This window comes from Physeter macrocephalus, chromosome 11 (assembly GCF_002837175.3).
Source record: "Physeter macrocephalus isolate SW-GA chromosome 11, ASM283717v5, whole genome shotgun sequence".
NCBI classification, from domain to species: Eukaryota; Metazoa; Chordata; class Mammalia; order Artiodactyla; family Physeteridae; genus Physeter; species Physeter macrocephalus.
The window spans coordinates 17,450,782-17,470,292 of record NC_041224.1 but is presented as its reverse complement, the minus strand read 5'-3'; the positions used below and the strand labels follow the sequence as shown (position 1 = coordinate 17,470,292).

Genomic DNA, 19,511 nt, shown 5'->3' with positions numbered 1-19,511 from the left:
TATAGGCAGAACACTCTATGACATAAATCACAGCAAGATGTTTTTTGACCCACCTCCTAGAGAAATGGAAATAAAAACAAATATAAACAAATGGGATCTAATGAAACTTAAAAGCTTTTACACAGCAAAGGAAACCATAAACAAGATGAAAAGACACCCCTCAGAATGGGAGAAAATATTTGCAAATGAATCAATGGACAAAGGATTAATCTCTAAAATATACAAACAGATCATGCAGCTCAATATCAAAAAAACAAACAACTCAATCAAAAAATGGGTGGAAGACCTAAATAGACATCTCTCCAAAGAAGACATTCAGATGGCCAAGGGGCACATGAAAAGATGCTCAACATCACTAATTATTAGAGAAATGCAAATCAAAACTACAATGAGTTATCACCTCACACTAGTTAGAATGGGCGTCATCAGAAAATCTACAAACAACAAATGCTGGAGAGGGTGTGGAAAAGGGAACCCTCTGCACTGTTGGTGGGAATGTAAATTGATACAGCCACTATGGTGACAGTGTGGAGGTTCCTTAAAAAATGAATAATAGAATTACCATATGACCCAGCAATCCCACTACTGGGCATATACCCAGAGAAAACCATAATTCAAAAAGACACTTGCACCCCAATGTTCATTGCAGCACTATTTACAATAGCTAGGTTATGGAAGCAACCTGTCCATCCACAGACAAATGGATAAAGAAGATGTGGTACATATATACAATGGAATATTACTCAGCCATAAAAAGGAACGAAATTGGGTTATTTGTAAAGATGTGGATGGACTTAGAGACTGCCATACAGAGTGAAGTAAGAAAGAGAAAAACAAATATTGTATGTTAATGCATATATGTGGAATCTAGAAAAATGGTACAGATGAACCAGTTTGCAAGGCAGAAATAGAGAACAGAAGTAGAGAACAAACGTATGGACACCAAGGGGCGAAAGGGGGGTGGTGTGATGAATTGGGAGATTGGGATTGACATATATACACTAATATGTATAAAACAGATAACCAATGAGAACCTGCTGTATAGCACATGGAACTCCACTTCGCTGTACAGTAGAAACTAACATAACATTGTAAAACAATTATACCCCAATTTTTAAAAAGTCAAAAAAAAAAGGAGGAAGAGATGGAGTCAGGTAAATGGGTGGAAGGATGCGTCAAGGCAAAGAAGAATGTCCCCTCTTCTGATGAGAAGGAGTAAAGGTGAGGCTAGGTAAGCTAAGTGACAGGGTGAGCAAGAGAGTGGAGAGGAGAAAAAAAAAATCCAGGAGTCCGCCTATGTTCTCTGTGAATGAGGGAACAGAGAGGAGGAATGGAGTATGGAGTTGGGGAAAGTAGTAATGATGGAAAGAGCCGCAGTGGGTGGTTAGAAAGGGTGCTAATTACAGATACACATGACTACCTATAAAACAGATAAACAATAAGGTCCTACTGTAGAGCACAGGGAACTATATTCAATATCCTGTGATAAACCATAATGGAAAAGAAAATGAAAAATAATATATATGTATATATATAACTGAATCACTTTGTTATACACCTGAAACTAATATAGCATTGTAAGCCAACTGTACTTCAATCAATCAATCAATAAGTTTTGTTTTTCTTTTTTAAGGATGCTAATTAGACCCAAGGGAAAGGATGGATAGAGAGAAGGCAGAGCACCTAAAGGCAAGGGTCAGCTTGTCTCCAATGGCACAGCTCAAGCCCTGAGCAGGGCTGGGGAACAGTGGGTACTGGTCACATGAGAGCCTCAGAAGGGGAGGTGGTGGTGTAGTTGAAGATGTGAAAGGCTGAACAGCGGGTTTAGAAAAGTAAAGGAATGAGAAGTGGAAGGAAAGGAAAAGATTTTGTGTTGAGTCTTATACCTTGGTCTGAAAAGAAGTGTCATTGAGTTTCCAACGGGCATCAATTACTGGCGAACACCAAGGCCATTGGCCCCAACCCTTTCTGCCTCCGTAGATGTCTCTCAGCAATTATCTCTTCTCTCTGTTGTACTTTTACTCTCTCATTCTTCTTTCCATCGACGTCATTTAAAAATACTCTAGTTTCATCTTTTAAAAAATTCCTTCCTCAACCCCATGTCCCCCTCCAACTACTCCCTGACCTCTCCCTGGCCATCCGCAGCCAAACTTCTAGAAAGTTGCACATGCCCACTGTCTCCAGGTCTGCATTCACCCCCCATTCTCAACTGCTTCCACCACGTTCCAGGAAATGACCCTCATTAATTACGAGGGTCATTTTACTTGCCAAGGCTAATTGTCCAATCCTCCCTTTTTAGCCTTTTGCACACCTGGCCTCTGGGCAGCACTGGGCACGCTGAATGATTCCTTTCTCTTTGAAACTCTTGCCTGGCTTCTGTGATAGCCACTCTCTCTCCTGCTTTCCCCCTGCTCTACCGCTGTTGTCATTTTCATTTGAATGTCAGCCTTCACTTCTCTCTGCTTAATCTCTCCCGCCTTCAGCCTTCTGAAAGACCACAGCTTTTATTGCCTAACCATCTCTTGAATTCATCCATCCCCTTCATCCCCGTGTCACCGCCCTCTTTCTGTTTCAGGACTTTATATTTCCCCTAGTTTAGATAAGAAATCTTTTAACTGGCCTCTCTGGCTCTGGATTTTCCTCCCTCCCGTTCATCTTTTTTCTGAAACACGAATCCGATCCTGTCCCAACGTTCAAAGCCCCCCATCCGCTCAGAAGGCAACTCAACCCCCTTGGCATGAATAACACTCCTCCACGATGTGCCCCGCTTCTCACCACCCCTGTTCCCACACCTCCTTCCGGCCAGAGCAAGTCAGTGCCCTCTCCCTTCTCTTGTTCTGGCTCGTCCACCTCCCCTTCACCCTTTCCTGCTAACGCTGACCTTGCTTCCAGGAGTCACCTCGGTGCCCTTCCTCCAGCCTTGCCCGATCCTTTACAGTCCAGGCTGGCTGTGCGACCACCTGCCCCCACGGCAAGCGACGCTGCCCTGCTTCTTGACACTGATCACACCTGGGCTATAATCTCTGACGACTGTTCCCTCTCAGAAGGAAGTTCATATTTACAAATTTATAAATTCACGTATTCAGCCACAGCTGGAACACAGATTCAGCTGTCATTTGATTATTAAAATTTAAACATAAAAGCTACCGAATCCCATAATTGACAGCATTTAGCCCATGGAGACCGCAAGAGGTCAGCCTATCCAAATTCCATCCCATTTTCAACTTGTTTTTAATTGCATCCTGGACTGAAAAGGGGAACATGTGGCTAATCCAGAGGCTTCTGAGCTGCCCCTTTCCTCTCTTCCGGTTCTGTTTACTCCTCCCTCACACCCCCGACTCCCCCCTCTTCCTGCCCCAACACAAATTCTCGCCACGTGGTCTCACCAGATCCCACCTGCTGCTCTAGCCATACCAAATCACAGAGTTCCACGGGCGTAGCTTACACTTTATGCAGCTCTTCCACCCTCCTGCCCACCTGGAAAAATCACTTCAAGTGAAGGAGTGTGAGATAGATGTGGAAGAATTTGTGAAGCCTTTTTCTAGAACCTTCCAGGTAAAGCCAGGCATCTCTTCTCTATGTACGTACTTCTATTACAGTGCCTATCACACTGGCCTATGGTTTTGGTCTCTCCCTCCAGATTTGATCGCCTCCACAGCAAGGCTGCGTGTGTGTACGTGTGTGTGTGTGAGATGTGTGTATATAACGTTTCTGTATCGCAGCAGTGCCTGGCACTAAGAGGCATCTGATGAACATTGGAAACAAACCGGTAAATATCAGCTCTCATTTTGTTCAAGAACTCCTGATCTGTTTTCCAGTTGACAAAGCACTTTGACGTACATTATCTCATTCTGTCCACACAGTAAGCCTGTGAGACTCAGGAAGGATAAGGAACCAGCCCAAGTGGCCATAGTGTCAGAAATGGAACAGGAACCCAGGGTTCTAGATTTTTCCTCATCAATAAATACCAAATTATTCCTACATTCAACATCTGGGTAGAAACCTAGTGCATATAAAGAAAAAATAAAAGAAAAGAGAAAGGATAAAAAAAGATGATCATACAAACTACGGATTTGCTGTATTTGTCTAGAACAGAGCTGTCAAATAAAAATATAATGTGAGTCATATATATAATTTTAAACTTTACAGTTTACAGTTGAACTTACAGCCTTGTTAAAAAGGTAAAAGAAACAGGTAAAATTAATTTTAATAATATATTTTATTTATCCCAATAGCTATTCAAAATAGTATCATTTAAATGGGTAATAATCCACATTAAAAATCATTAGCGAGATATTTCACATTTCTTACGGTACCTAAGTCTTTGAAACCCGGCGTGTGTTTTTCGCTTAGAGCACATCTCAATTTGGGGGCTAAAAGTTCATGGGAGATACTTGATCCGCATTTAGATTTCATAAAATTTACAAGTAAAAAGGTAGATTCACATATTCAAGTTATTCAAAATATACATAAACGTTTTTCAGTAACTGAAACAAATATCAGTATTTTTATGCTGAAATTTAAAAATTAAAATTAAACAATTTAAAATTCAGTTTCTCAGTTGCACTGGACACAAGTGTTCAGCAGCCACCCATGGCTGGTGGCTCCCAGGGGGCACTGCGGCTCTAGAAAGCTGAGGCGGCATTTAATCGAAATACTTAAACCCACACGGGGTATGACCGGCCACTCAGGGGGCATGTTTCTTTCTAACTAATGGCTTAACGGTGAGAGTTTCTGCTTTAATTTCCTTGAACTGCCCCCAGAGAAGAGCAGGCTCATCTGACTCAGCTTTCCCAGCGACAGTACTGACTGAGTAGTTTAAGATACATTTACACAAATTGAGATGGTTCCCTTGCAGGTTATTAAGCGAAACTAGAAAGCTGAGATTTCTTTTTTAACCTTAAAATTTGATGCCAAGAAAGTTAAACTTGTCCGTTCTGTAGCCTCTTGTTATCTCTGTAAGAATGGCATCTGCACCCTCATCCCTGAAAACAGGAAGAAGCACAAGAAAATGACATCATGTTGTGAAAACCTGTGATGGATTCAGTGATCACAGAAGACATCTCCCAACTCTGACCGATCACGGCACACATTTGTTTACAAAATAGTTCTTGGAAGTAATTTTATCTAAAACCTAAGAATACCCAGAACTGCAAAATCAGGTTGAAATCTGAATCTCAGTCACCTGAGCTCTGGATATGAGGCTAGTGTGACTGAGGAACTGAATTTTTAATTTTATCTAATTTTAATTAATTTTTATTTAAAAATTCATACTCGATTCAGTTCGCAGAAAACCTTTATGTCTATTTGGAATAATCCAAATAGATGGAGCATTCCATGTTTCTAAGCAGGGAGCCAGATACAGAAGAGCTATCATATAATTTTCTGAATTCTATTACACACTTACAATATGAATAGTAAAAGGAAGGAGACTAAATAGAGCTTGCTGGGAGAAAGGCTGCAGTACGTTCTGTACATTTCGTCTACAAATTTTATGAACTCTAACTACATTCTCCTTCTCTGAGTCACTCAAAGAGTATTTTTATTTTTAAGTGCGCCGGCACCATGCAGAGCGCTGGGAAGAGATCAGAGACCGCAAGACAGTACCGTCTCTGGGCTGTGGGGTCTTCGGCAAGGCAGACTGACCATCAGAGAAAAGGGTTTTGAGAGCTAAGAAAGCACAAAGCAGGAGCCCCTGACCTGGGTGTGGAGGGCAGGAACTGCCGTGGTCCTGCGGCATTAGATGCCCCAGGAAATCTTGATCTTCATGATATCAAAAGAATTTCCTGCTCTATATACAGATTTCCTGGATATACAAACCCAGTTCATTCATATACAGAAAAATGAACATACACCAACATCTGCTCTGAAAGTAAGGCTGCTCATTTTTAATGACAGCATTTTTCCACAAGCATATCTTCGGACTGACTCCCTGTGTCATACGCTTTTCCAGTTCCTCACAGTCATCAAGGTAGGTACTCAGTGATCCCAAGTAAAAGAAAACATGAATTTGTTTTCAAGATGGAATCCTTTCTCATTACTAAAGAAGTAATCCTGAGTAACGGGCGAGATTAAATTCGGAAGAACCTGACTTTTCGCTACATCATAAGGCAAGGGGGACGGACACAGGGTTATTTCACCAATTATGCTGATATTTCCATTGAAAAGAGTCACTCATCAATGTAAAAAAGTTACAGTACCTTTTGAATGGTTTTATGATCCTTTTCTGCCATCTCTTTCAGACTTATAATTTCATCTTCTGTAAACAAAAGGAGAGAGAGGCCAACCATGAAATTACAAGCTTATGGCCCTGTATTCAATCTGCCTGCTTCAGGGCAGGCTGTACACTGCTGGCAGGCACGGTGGACGCAAGTCCTAGCAGGACTCTGACCTTCACAACTGCCCTTGACATTCACAGCCTTCTTCCTGCTGTTCAGATGGCTGGTCAGATAGGGATTAAGAACTAAGTTCAAGATCCAAGTGTGGCTGAGGGTTGAAAGCTTTTCATCGATACTAGCAAGAGACATTTTTGCTGTTATAGTCACAGCCAATACAAACGGCTTTAGCAGGTGGTACTTTATGACTCAGTAAGAACTACCGAAACCTGAAAAAGCATTACTATACCACAGCAGAAGAGAAACGAAACTACACTGGCGTGGTATAATTTTACATTCAAGGAATATTGCCCTATATCTGATTTTATCAATGTTTTGCGGTAAATTTTGAATTGCCTACTCATAGCTTTTCATACTGCAGATTAAGGGCATCATTGTGTGACTAACATAAATACAAAGATAGCAGTATGTGTAAAGACTTTAAAGCAATCTAACTTGGTGATTTAAATGCAATATTTACCCACGTTTATAGATATAAAAAAGAGAGTATAAAGTCTACAAATGGAAATTTGTACTTAAAATTTGTACCAAAGATTGAAGATAATGTAGTAAGTAGTAGCATATTTTCTGAAGGGCCAACTCTGTTTCTCCACAAAGCACACCCCAATATATATATATGCTTAAATATTAAAATGACAGAAATCAGCACAAGTTTCTATCTGTTTATAATATTTCTAAGTGATATAGAATACTGATGAGCACATGTTTTTCAGAGGCCAATGCTTGGCTTAAAAAACAATCACCCTGAGTTGAAAAGGCATGGCTAAGGGAGTATGACCGATTTCTGTCTCAAGAAAAGAATGAAAATCAAAAGTGGCTAACGGACTGATGTTTTAAATGTAAGTAACCAAACAAACGTCTGTTTGGAAAAGACAAGCATGGCTATGAATTGTATAAAGTGCCCAATGTACAGAGTTTTCTCAAAAATGACTTTAAAATGTTACCTAATACTGAATTTTCTTTTAGATTGAGTTGGATTTCTTCTTGGAGTTCTGAAATGACTTGAAGCAGTCTCTCATTTTCCACTCTGTACTCCAAATTTTCCTTTTCCAGAGCTGTTCTTAGAGGGCTGCCGTCTTTGATAAAAGAGTCCTGAAAGATGGAGAATTCCATATTTCTAAGCAGGGAGCCAAGGATTTAAATATGCAACACAAGACAATACAGATACAGAAGAGCTATCATATAATTTTCTGAATTCTATTACACACTTATAATATGAATAGTAAAAAGGAAGGAGGCTAAATAGAGCTTGCTGGGAGAAAGGCTGCAGTACATTCTGTACAAAGACCACAGCACATGGGGACAGTTTATTGACAGGAATAATGCATATCATACTGTTTGTGTGCCCTCATCATTCAGGTCAATTCATTATGGAGGCAGCTGGGGCCCCTCCACCCACACTTCCCTCTGTGTGTGTCTGAAGTGCTGTCCGCCCGTAACCAGGCAGGCTGGGGAGACCGCGGATGGGCAGCAGCCGGGGGGTGGGGGGTTGCGGGGGAGGGCAGCAGCGCCGGGGGGGCGGGGCAAAGCGCACGGCTAAGGAGGGGGGCTTGTCGCCTTTGTGGCATTCCCCAGTGTCAGTGCTGCCAGTGTCATGAGGAGCACATCACATGTCAAAGTGGTGACGTTTTCAGGCTGGGAGCCGCATGGAGTCCATCAGGCACACGGATAACCACACAGTTGGTTTTCTGCTTGGTGAAGGAGCCACCCAGAGGCAATTCATATTCTGAACATTAACGTGGCTTTGCATGCCTGTCACACTGGGACTGTGCAGGCGTTTAATGCTATTGAGGACTTCGGTTTAAATCTCTATGCAAACAGTGATTACCTTGTAAGAAGGTTTCAGGATAACTTACAACAAAAGACTTTAAAGTTATAGTTTTAGTAAAGCAAACTCATTTACATTTTTATTATGTGCGTCTTTTGTTTCAATCTTGCCATGTCCATTATGGGAGAAGCTTTTTCTTACGCAGTAGAAGCTTATGGGGACAGCTAGTCTTCTTTTCTTCTTCTTCTTCTTGTTTGTTTCAAAGCTTTTGAAAACATCTGAATATGCTTGCTTATGGCTGTCTAGATTTTATTGCCACACTTTTTGTTTTGAATTAAGATGTAATGAATTGGAGAAGCTGGTGCAGAACTTTATACTTCATGATGATAAAATATTAAACTGATTATGCAATCTCAAAATATTAAAGAGCATGCCTGAAAGTCATTATATTGTTACACTAAAAGAGAGAAGCGTCTACGTGCCTTCCTTCAAAATTCATATAGACACTAGAAATACTTTTGAACTTTAAATTAATCTTCAGATGAATTATAAGCTATTCTTTTCGTAGCAGTGCCATTATTGCAAATACACAAGAATAAATTCTCCTCTCGAAAACAAAACCATTCCTCCCAATATAACTTGTGTCCCTTTGAAACTACACTTTTATTTAACTTTAGAGATATCTGAAAGTAAATTATTAAAAATGTTTTCCTCTGTGGTCATAATGGTTCAAAAGAAAAATAAGTGGGTACAATGTTTTATAGTACATGAATAAATCCTTGAAGAACAACAAGTGACTTACTAATGAAGTTAATTATATCAGAGTTAATATTTAAAATAATGTCATTAAACTTTGCACTAAGCCCAATTATGAATCTTCATGATTTTGAGTCACCATTCCATTTAAATTATTTAACCCCAATTCATTCTTAACTAACAAATCTAATAGCTAATAAACAACACTATTTTCTTAATAAAGAATCCCAGTCATTAATTTCTTGTCCCACATGGTTCAACTTGAGAACATCACAGAATGTATTTATAGACTAAAAAAGTTTTCTTAAAGACAAACAACATTTGCCTTAATAGGCTTAAGCATACATTTCCTAACAGTGGCAGAAAATGAACATCCACTGTGGATTACGTGAGCACCCCTTCTTATAAACTAAACGAGAACTATTTGAATTAATCGGATGAAGTGTAAAATTTACTAGTGGTAGCAGCTAACACCTAAGTGGGTTTTCTAAAAATCTGGTAGAAAAGCAGGAAACAAGGAAACACGTCCAACTCGAGGGGTTTTTTCCTCCACAAATCCATCGACAGCCCCTGTTCCTGAGAGGTTAACCTTTAGCTCTGTCCCCACCATCTGTCAGCTGCAGGAACTGCAAGTAATTAACTATTCAGATTCTCACAGCAATGAGGGCACTCATTAGCAAAATGAACAAAGGGATAGTTCTGGGCCGCTCCGGTCATCTGTTACACTCTGAGTGGCAGGTTTTGTGGTGCCGTTCCTTCTACCATCTGCCCACACCACTAGCTCTGGCTCACTTAAACCATGAGACTTCTTTAAAACAAACTGTGTTAACAAACCGAAGTTCAGAAGGATGGAGATTATTAAAAGGTGGTTAACTAGGTAAAGCTATTAAAAGCCACATTATAGCCTAAGACAGCCTGTGTGCGATCCAGAGTCACTGTGGAAATTTAAATTTATAAAGTAACTTGCCAATTTAGAGTTTTTCTGTTGTGTAGTGAAAGCTAGGACTTCAAGTGGTGGCTTACACGCTATTTCTCCTGTGAGCCAAGAGGTGCAGTATCACTCACTGTTCCAGGTTTCAGAATCCCAAACTGAGCCGTGAGAGAATCGTTTCTGAAAACAGGCGTACTGCAGAGCCTCGCCACTCAAAACGTGGTCCGAGGACCAGGAGCCGCAGCGTCACCTGGGAGCTTTTTGAAAATGCACAATCTCCAGCCCCAGCCCAGAATCTGTATCTTAACAAGAGCTGCAGGTGACCCACACGCACAATAACACAATAAAGGCTGACAAGCACTGTTTGGAGCGCCGCAGGTGCCTTCCCAGCAGCCTCCCTCTGCCCTGTTGGCGTCTCAATCCTGCAGCCTCCACGTACAGTACTCGCACATCTCAATTTGATGCTGCGGGTGGAGTGGGCTTCTGCTGCATGCCCATGCTGCATGACAGTCACGGAGAAGAGCAGGTGCTTTCCCAGTGAGTGACAACCAGGAAAGCGGCACACTGGGGCAGTGCAGCCCTGCAGAGCTGCCACTCTTGAATGACAGCTCTGTTTCAGAACTGTCAGCAACAAATAGTTACGTTCACCTATTGGTGGGGGTGAGGGGATGTGGGTTGTGATAGTTGCATAGCTCATCCATGTTGGGTAAGAAAGAAAAATGAAAAATCTTTTCAAAACATCTCCAATTGCGATGAAAGCACATATGCATGTGCGTGGGAACACAGACACACAGGCACACATACCTCGACAGGCTAGTTTCTTTAGCAATTCTCAAGTGGATTTATCCGCGTACTGCATGGCAACCTGATAACTACAGCAGTGTGCCATTAAGTCACTGCAGGTTTTTACAGAACCTGAAGAGACACTCAACCCCTGAATGTAGTTGGTCTGGGGTCGGCGGGGCGGGGTGGGGGGGGGGCGGGCGGGCGGGCGGGAATTCAACATTAAGGGTGTTCTGACCTGGAGAGATGAGGCTTCTGGAACTTGAAGAGATTCCTTTTTCTGATTTCCATTTTGTCATAAATATAAGTTAAACTAGCTGTTTATTAAACCTTCCCTTTCCTATCATATTCTTAGATTTCATTCTACAACAGTCCTAGAGAGGGATTATGACTATTAACTCTAGAGCGATTTATATAATTGGACTATATGAGAAAGAACAAACTAGAGTGTTTCCTCACTGTTTATTCAGTTTGCTTATTTCAAGCTTTTTGCAAGTTTTTTCCATTGCTGCCTTGAAATTTTCTAATTGTTTCTCCAGATTCGGTTTTCCCAATCGTTTCAGATACTTGCTGTCGCAAGTTTTTTACACCACTAGAGGGAGCAGTCGTATTAGATGAAATTGCAAATTTAAAAGGTAAATCACCTAGAACTTGAGTGGCATGGAGTTCTAGGAAAGCCAGTTCCTAGAGGATCTTTAAAAAGAAAGTTTCGGACGTTTATTTTATATAACCCGTGATCTGCTTTTGCAGGGTTCATGTCCGTTCTCCCAAATGTACACTAGCCCTGCTCTGCGTTGTCCGCAGTCAGCCTGGCGCTTTGCTGGGGTCCTAAGGAGCTAGGAAAAATGTATACACCCGGTTCATCAGAAGTCTCACTTTGCTCAACTCTTAAGGGTTTACAGAAATACTGATGTGGTGTCCTTGGGGACAAACTACAGTGAAACAACCAAGGTCTTCAGGATGCCACCCGAGCCAGAGAACGCCTTCTTATGCAAGAGCGGGGTGCAGCCTCCCACTTTCTGGGGTCCTCACCAAGCCCCGCCCACCCTCATCCTCTATACTCAGGCCGTCCAGGCAGACCAGTTAACGGGCTGAGGACACTCAGAGGTGTAAACACGCCAAGAAAGACCTCGTGTTTTACTGGAAGCAGCTCAATTACCGAATTGGGATGTTCTCAACAGTGCATTTCATGGAATGGAAACCAGATGGTCATAAGGACTTGTGTATTTCCTCATAATGATAACTAGAATTTATATGCACGTCTTTCTTCAAAGAACTCAACAGCATTTCATATCCACTACGACAGGTATCCTCCTCATAACTCTGTTGGCTAGGCAGGTATCACCTCCCTTTTCACAAATGGGAAACAAATGGATCAAAATTGCCTTGCTAACTGATGCTGGATGTTGTTAGCCAAGGCAGGATAAAAAGGCAAAACTGTTAGTCTTCTTTTAGCCTTTTCTATTAAATTATTTTCTCCAAAAAATAAGAGTAAATGTAGACCCAAGACAAGAAAAGTAAATGCAAAAATTGGATGTGCCTCTCCCTCCAAGGCAATCAGAACATGTACAAAGAAATAATATTCAATGTTATTAGGTCTATGATAATAATACTTAATACCACATTGCTTAGAAGACGCTCTGGTTTTTTTAGAACATAGAGAATTCTAATGGATTAAACAAAGCGCTCCTTCCCCAGTTCGTAAATAAAGTCCTTTAGAATGGTGCAAGTTCAATTCCTTATCTTTTCTAACTTTGGGGTTTTTTTAACTAAGAATACTAGTGTGGGACTTACATAAACCAAGGACTGCACTTAAAGGGCCCAGCAACCCGCACGTGTTTCTTCCTAGTGTTAACACTTTGATGCATAACTTCTCAGGCTTCTTCCGTACATATATATGCATGTGTTGATATTTATGCATATCTATACACAGGTATTAATATACACTATATATTAATTATAACATACATTATAATGATATACCTATGGACCATAACACCATAATCTATTATAATAATATAATGTATATATAATATATATACATTATATAAAAGTATATATATATATATATAGCAACTTTAATTCAACATAGAGAATTCTAATGGATTAAACAAAGCGCTCCTTCCCCAGTTCGTAAATAAAGTCCTTTAGAATGGTGCAAGTTCAATTCCTTATCTTTTCTAACTTTGGGGTTTTTTTTAACTAAGAATACTAGTGTGGGACTTACATAAACCAAGGACTGCACTTAAAGGGCCCAGCAACCCGCACGTGTTTCTTCCTAGTGTTAACACTTTGATGCATAACTTCTCAGGCTTCTTCCGTACATATATATGCATGTGTTGATATTTATGCATATCTATACACAGGTATTAATATACACTATATATTAATTATAACATACATTATAATGATATACCTATGGACCATAACACCATAATCTATTATAATAATATAATGTATATATAATATATATACATTATATAAAAGTATATATATATATATATATAGCAACTTTAATTCTTCCTCTGTACAGAGGATAAAGCTCCTCCTCCTCGTGCGGGCCTTTGGATTCAGCCGGACCTCGGTTCTCAGGCCACGTCAGCATCTACCAGCTGCGCCCGGGATGTAAGTCAGCTTCCTTATTGGTAAACTGCGCTGTGTGTGATGTGAAGAGGTACCCCTGCCAGGTGGCACTCAACAGGCTGTGATTCTCTGGCCTCCCTGCTTGCCTCTCCTACTCAGACAATCCACTTCTTGCCCTTAGAACCTAATACGAAAACCCCTCTATGGCTCTGGGCCGTGGTTGGGCAGAGTACAGCCGGCAGCTCAGAGCTGATCTGAGACGAAAATAAACTCGCCTCTAGGGTCCACGCTTTCCAGATCCTTCACATTCACCTCCTTGACAGGCAGCTAAGCTCTCCTCTCTGCTTTCTCTCTCTTCGCATGTTTTGTTCTCGTCAGTGCTTTGAGCAGTAAAGCAGCTCCTGGCTCCTACTGCAACGGGGAGAAGAGGGCGAAAACCCTCTGAGAATTTTCCTTCTTGACATTTCCACTTCAGGTTATCCTGTTCCAAGTTGGTTTCTTGGAAGCCTCTGATTGAGATTGTTTTGTGTCTTTCAAATTATCTGGACTGCAAGAAGGGGGGAACTCTTCCGTATTAAAACAAAAATCTCTTTACATTCTCTTCTAGGGTGGGGAAATTTCTGTAGTGGGAGATAGGTTATTTTATTTCTACTACAAATAAAAATTGAGAACAATTATATTGCTCCTACTTATAATTATTATGGGTTTTCTAGACTATGGTGTCGAGCAGAAAAGGGTTGGACTGGCTTACGCTGCGGAGAGATACCTAAGATGCATGCATTGTAATCCCTTTATCCTGACCCCAAGCTTTTAGACAGTTGTAACTTCATTTATATGTATTAAAATGAATTACTCTTTGCTGTGAAACTTACAACTTTTTGAGATCCAAATTCTTCATATTGGTCCAGTTCTTCTCTTAATTCCTTAATGAGTTCTTCTTTCTCCTTCAGTTTTTTTAACAAAATATTCATTTTGACAGTCATTGCGTCATGCACAGGTGTCTTCTCTTCTTCCACCTCAAAGAATCGCTGGGGGAAAAAGCGTTAAAAGTCAGACACTATGCTAGCACCAGCAGAAACCATTTCATGTTTTATTCAAGCTCCTGGTCTTGTAAAGTTATTTTATTTTTGCAACTTGCACACAAGTTTTAGTAAATAACTATGTTTATATTGAACAATAAAGTGTCATGGTATACGGCACAGTATTATTCTATGAGACAAAGCATGAGTCTGACTGCATCAGCCATGCCAGTCATAATAATAATAATAATAATAAGAGTAAACCTTAATAGTAAATCCACATCATGATCGTGAATGTCCTACCTCAATCTTCCTCTAGAAAGGAAGCCAGCAAAAAATTTTGACTATGTAAGAAAGGAAATGTACTTCAGTGGTGCAACTAATTCCCCCTCAGTGGTTTGGTATGGAGATGAGAAAAAAAGAAGAACCATTTCTTGACAGCCTATTTTAAGCATTGAGGTGCTAACCTATTTGCAGTCATTACTCTGAAGAATTGTATCACAAAACCAAAACAAGGAAAAATGCTTTAAACATGATGCCGTTCTTTACTGGCAACATATAAAAATCTCATTTCCAACACAGACATGCAAAAGCATTTTGTCCATTTTGGACTCTTTTGGGAATTACAGAAGAATTATTTTATTTTTATCATTTGCTTGTTACTAATACATTTGGACACATGGACATACAGGAAATATAGTAAAACCTAACCTAATATCTGCTAATATATTATATTTCAAAGAGTTAGATTTACAAACTAAAATTGTTCTAATGTTATATGATGAACACCAGCAGACTGAGAAGAAGAAGAATACCTCGAGGTAGCATTAAGAGTCCAGCTAAGGACATAACACTGACACAGTCTACACCACACTAATGAAAAACATCAGTAAGTGAATATGCAGTAGAATTAAAAAGAGTGAAAACAGAACAATCCATATGACAATATTAGCTCTTTAATTGGGAGATTTTGAAGAACAGCACTGAGGGTGTAGATCTATTCTTCACATCTACTGTTTATGTCTACAGTTCAAACGCTCTGCAGAGACTAAGACAGTTACCCAACTGGCGCTCTGAGCGTAACTGACAGGGCAGCTCAAATCCAACAGGTCTGAGCGGAGGTCCCCCATCTTCACTCTCCTCCTTTCTACCTCCCCCATTTAACAGCAGCCCAAGCCATAAACCGATTTTCTGTCATTTTAAGACAGAAAATCCCTCCTCACCTCACCAAATCCGTTCAACCCACCCCTAAGTCGCTCCCGAGGCCACCCTCCCCTTCCCCGTTCGCCCACCTTTATGTTACCACCAAATCCAGGGTCCGCTCGCCCGCACGCAGCAAAGCCGATCTACTGACACCGGGTTCGCGGTGCCGTGTGTTTATTTTAAAGCGCCGAGCCGGGAGTCCGGGACAGCTAATGCTCAAAACACCCGAACTCCCTGATAGGTTTCAGCAAAATATTTTTACAGGCCAGGTGAGGGAAGGGAGCCCAGGATGTGTGGTCAGCTCGTGCACCATTCTCAGAGGGGGTTAATATTATCAGTCCTTAGGCTCCAGGAGGCCTGGGGGCTGGGTGCTCATGGTCATCAAGTGGTTAACATCTTCCATTTGGTGGAGGTTTTAGCATCTGTCAAACAACTCAGGAAATGTGCATCCGATACTGTTATCTGGGTACTTCAGAGAGGAGCTAGAGCAGGGGACCTGGGCGAGGGCTCTGTCCCGGGAATGCCCCTAGGGTCCTGCTCAGTTACAGTCGGAGGCCTTGTCTTCACCTGGACTATTGTACGAGCCCTTAACTCACCTCCCTGATTCTTCTTTTGTCCTCTCCAACCAATCTCCACCCTGTGGCCAAACCGATCTTTCTAAAATGCAACTCTCGTCGTCCCCATAGGCTAAAGTCCAAATCTCTTAGCACAATGGACAAAACAGCACCCCTGTTGCTCTGCTGCTGGCTGACCTGGCCCCTGACTCGTGCCAGCCTTCTGTCCCCTTCCCCCGCCAGACTGGGCATTTAATCGGTGCTGATACTCAGCAGGCAATTTCTCAGAAGCACCGTGGGACCACAGGTCTCCATGAACTTGGAATTTCTAGGCCACCTAATAAGCTCTTACTTGTCAGTCTCCTGAATGGCATTAGAATAGGTGAGCCTGGGCCTGAAGACCAGCTCTGTCACTAGTAGCTTTGTGAGCTTGAACAAGTTTCTTAAATCCCCTGTGTCTCAGTTTTATCATCTGTAAAATGGGACAAACAATAACGCTAACTCAATTGTTGTGAGAATTAAATAAGATAATGCATGTAAACAATTTTGGACAGTGTTTACAGCACCGTCAGCTCCCAGTATCATATCTTAGAGTTTATTATTGTTGTTACTGTTTGTCATCCAAACCCAGATGCCACCTGCTCTGGGAAGCCTTAGCATCGCTCCCCTGCCCACCTGCCTTCCACTGCTCTGTTCTTTCTATACCTTATAAACATTCTTCTTGGGTCCATTTGTTTGTTACTTGTTTTTTGCTCACTAATCTTTAAGTTCTGAATAGGATGGATTTATTTGTCCTCCTAAAAAACAGCAAAACAAAGATGCTTGTGACAAGCTGGCCGAGTCATCTCCTTTATAACACAGCACAAGCAACCTCTGGGAGCTCATTTAAAATCCCGCCAGGAACTGGGCTGAGATGCTGCACACACGGCATCACTGGGGCCAGCCTGCCTTTAGGATGCACTCGGCCCCTCTGGACTTCAGGGCAGCGGGGGCCACAGTTCATTGGAAGAAAAAAAGTTTCACTTTTGACACTTCATAAAGTAATCGTAAGGCCCAAACACATTGGATTCATTTCTCTTCATCTCCAGGAATGTTTCTGATGTTTTACTAGTGTTTATTGAATGAGCTGGGCTCAAGAGGAGGTGAGCAGGAAGCAGGGTTTTTTTTCACCACCCCTTCAAATCTGATATCCTGTCTCATGTTTCAATCTCTTAGAAGAACTCTTGGGAAAGTGCCATGACTTTTTTTTAAACTCTTAGATAGCAACAAAAACACAGACAGAAAGAAAAAGAAAGAAGAGAGAGAGGAAGAAAGAAGAAAGAGAGAGAGAGAGAAAGAAAGAAAAAGAAAGAAAGAAAGGAAGGAAGGTAGGAAGGAAGGAAAGAAAGAAAGAAAGAAGGAAGGGCCAAAAAAATTAAACAACCCCAAAACTCAAACCCCCAAATCCCAATCCAGTGGACTCTTACCCATCAAAGCTCCTGACCCTTCCCAGTCCCAGCCTCCCTTACACTAGCAGCCTGCAGGGCAGGAGAGGGCTTGAGCCTGGCTTCCTTTTCTAGTATCCAGAGATTTGGTCAAACACCAGCCTAGATGTTGCTGTGAAGGTATTTTTCATGTGAGGTTTAACATTTAAATGAATAGACTTTGAGTAAAGCAGATTATCCTCCACACTGTGGGTGGGCCTCATCCAATCAGCTGAAGGCCTTCAGAGAAAGACTGAGATCCCCAGAGGAAGAGAGAATTCTATCTGCAGAGTGTCTTCAGACTCAAGCTGTAGCATCAGTTCTTCCCTGGGTCTCCAGCCTGCCAGGCTACTTTTCAGATTTCAGAATTGCCAGCCTCTGGGACCACAGAAGCCAATTCCTTAAATCTCCATCTCTCTCTCCCCCTCTCTCTCTCCACACACCCTACTGGTTCTCCTTCTCTGGAGAATCCTGATATCTACATCGAAAGAACATACATTCACACAACGCCTCCCACTCCAGCCCAACTCCACAGCGTTTATTATGTACGGCTCGTCTCCTTTCCATAGTACAATGCCTTCTCTGGCAGTTAAGAACTGGTGCCCATGGTGCTTGAGGCACCGACACCTGCTTCATCCTCCCTCCCTCCCTTCATGTAACCAATCTTCTGACCACACTGCACCCTGAGAGCTTGGCTCTGAGGCAAGGCACAGGGAGGGGAAGGAGGCAGGAGTGTGTCTTTGGTCTTTGAATTCACGAGGGAAAGAAAATTTTATTTTGGACTTTAATTCTTTTCTTACAAGAAAATTTAACATTTAATTTTTCCTTTGGCAGTCGAAAGTAGGGGGTTAATATTCAAATCTGGGACATAACTGTTGGCTTTTTATTATTAGAATACTTTTATGATGCTATTTGACCCCATGGGCAAAACCTCTTGACAGACAATATTGGTCAACACAGCTGGATGTAATCTGGGGTGAGAAACAGACCAGGAAGTAAATTCTCAGTATGGGATACAAAGTGACCTTGGAGTTTCATGTAAATGATGCACTCTTCTAAGCCAATGCTGAGTCTTCTGGGTCCCCAGCTGTCTCGGGATCCCCAGAGGAGCGGTGGTTGGTATTGGGGGGCTGCATCATGAAGGTGGGAGCAGGGCTTTCCTCTCCCCCAAGGCTCAGACCCACGCCTAGTTGATCACAGGCTAAACAGTTAAGTTTAATGTATTAAGAGAAGAAGAAAAACCCAGGGAATGTTGTTTCCTTCCATGTGGAGTGACATCCTCCATCAATCATCTGATTAAGACCCTGGAAGAAGGAACTTGGTCACATCTTGGCCGTCTCCTCCCCCTTGCCCTTCTCTTTAGGGAGAAGATGCTCTGCTCTGGCAGGAAGAGACCTCCTCAGCCCACGGCTGCCTGGGACGGGAGTTAATCTGCCAAATTCGGGGGTTCAGCACTGAATAGCCTGTGTTATCAGTAAGACGGATGATCTCCATCTACTGGCTCCCTGACTTTAACTGGTCCAGAACCTCAGTAGGGAAGACAAGTATTATTTATCAAGTCTCACAAATACTCCAGTAATGTTTATCTCTCAAGTTTGCAAATCTAAGCAGGTCACAAAAGCTGCTTAGAATTCTACAATGATTCTTTGATGTCTTTGAGATAAAATATAAATCCTGTAGGTTCCTTTTCCTGTATCCCCTCTCACCACTTTTCTCAGCCTTCATGTCTTCCAGTCATACCAAAGGACTGGCAGTTCCCTGGCTGAGCCTTGAACCTTAAATGCCTCTATGAGGTCAAGTGGGCCACCTCCCTGCCTTTCTCCCATTTTCCTTAAGCTTGCCAAAATTCATCATCGTTTGTTGGGGCCCAGTGTAGGCCGCCCTAAAGTATGCCTCAATGGCATATTGATTATTTTGAATTAAAGTTTCTTAAGAAATGGGACACTCAGACCCTCCTTTCTGTCTCCGTGAAAGCAGGAAATCAATCTCCCATGAGAAAGGTGCCCTCCCTACACCTAGAGGTGGAAGGACACCCTCATCACATCCTGCCGCACTA

At 41.8% G+C, this 19,511-nt stretch overlaps 1 protein-coding gene across 1 annotated transcript in view; it reads right to left on the bottom strand.

The window, feature by feature from the left end:
- C11H10orf67 (chromosome 11 C10orf67 homolog) overlaps window positions 1–19,511 on the bottom strand; it is a 78,163-nt gene that overhangs the window by 37,582 nt on the left and 21,070 nt on the right. The window contains exons 4-6 of the mRNA XM_055087790.1: window positions 14,089–14,244; window positions 7,340–7,487; window positions 6,201–6,259 (exon numbers count right to left, since the gene is read on the bottom strand). Coding sequence (XP_054943765.1) covers window positions 6,201–6,259; window positions 7,340–7,487; window positions 14,089–14,244 — 363 coding nt within the window. The remainder of the gene's footprint in view (window positions 1–6,200; window positions 6,260–7,339; window positions 7,488–14,088; window positions 14,245–19,511) is intronic.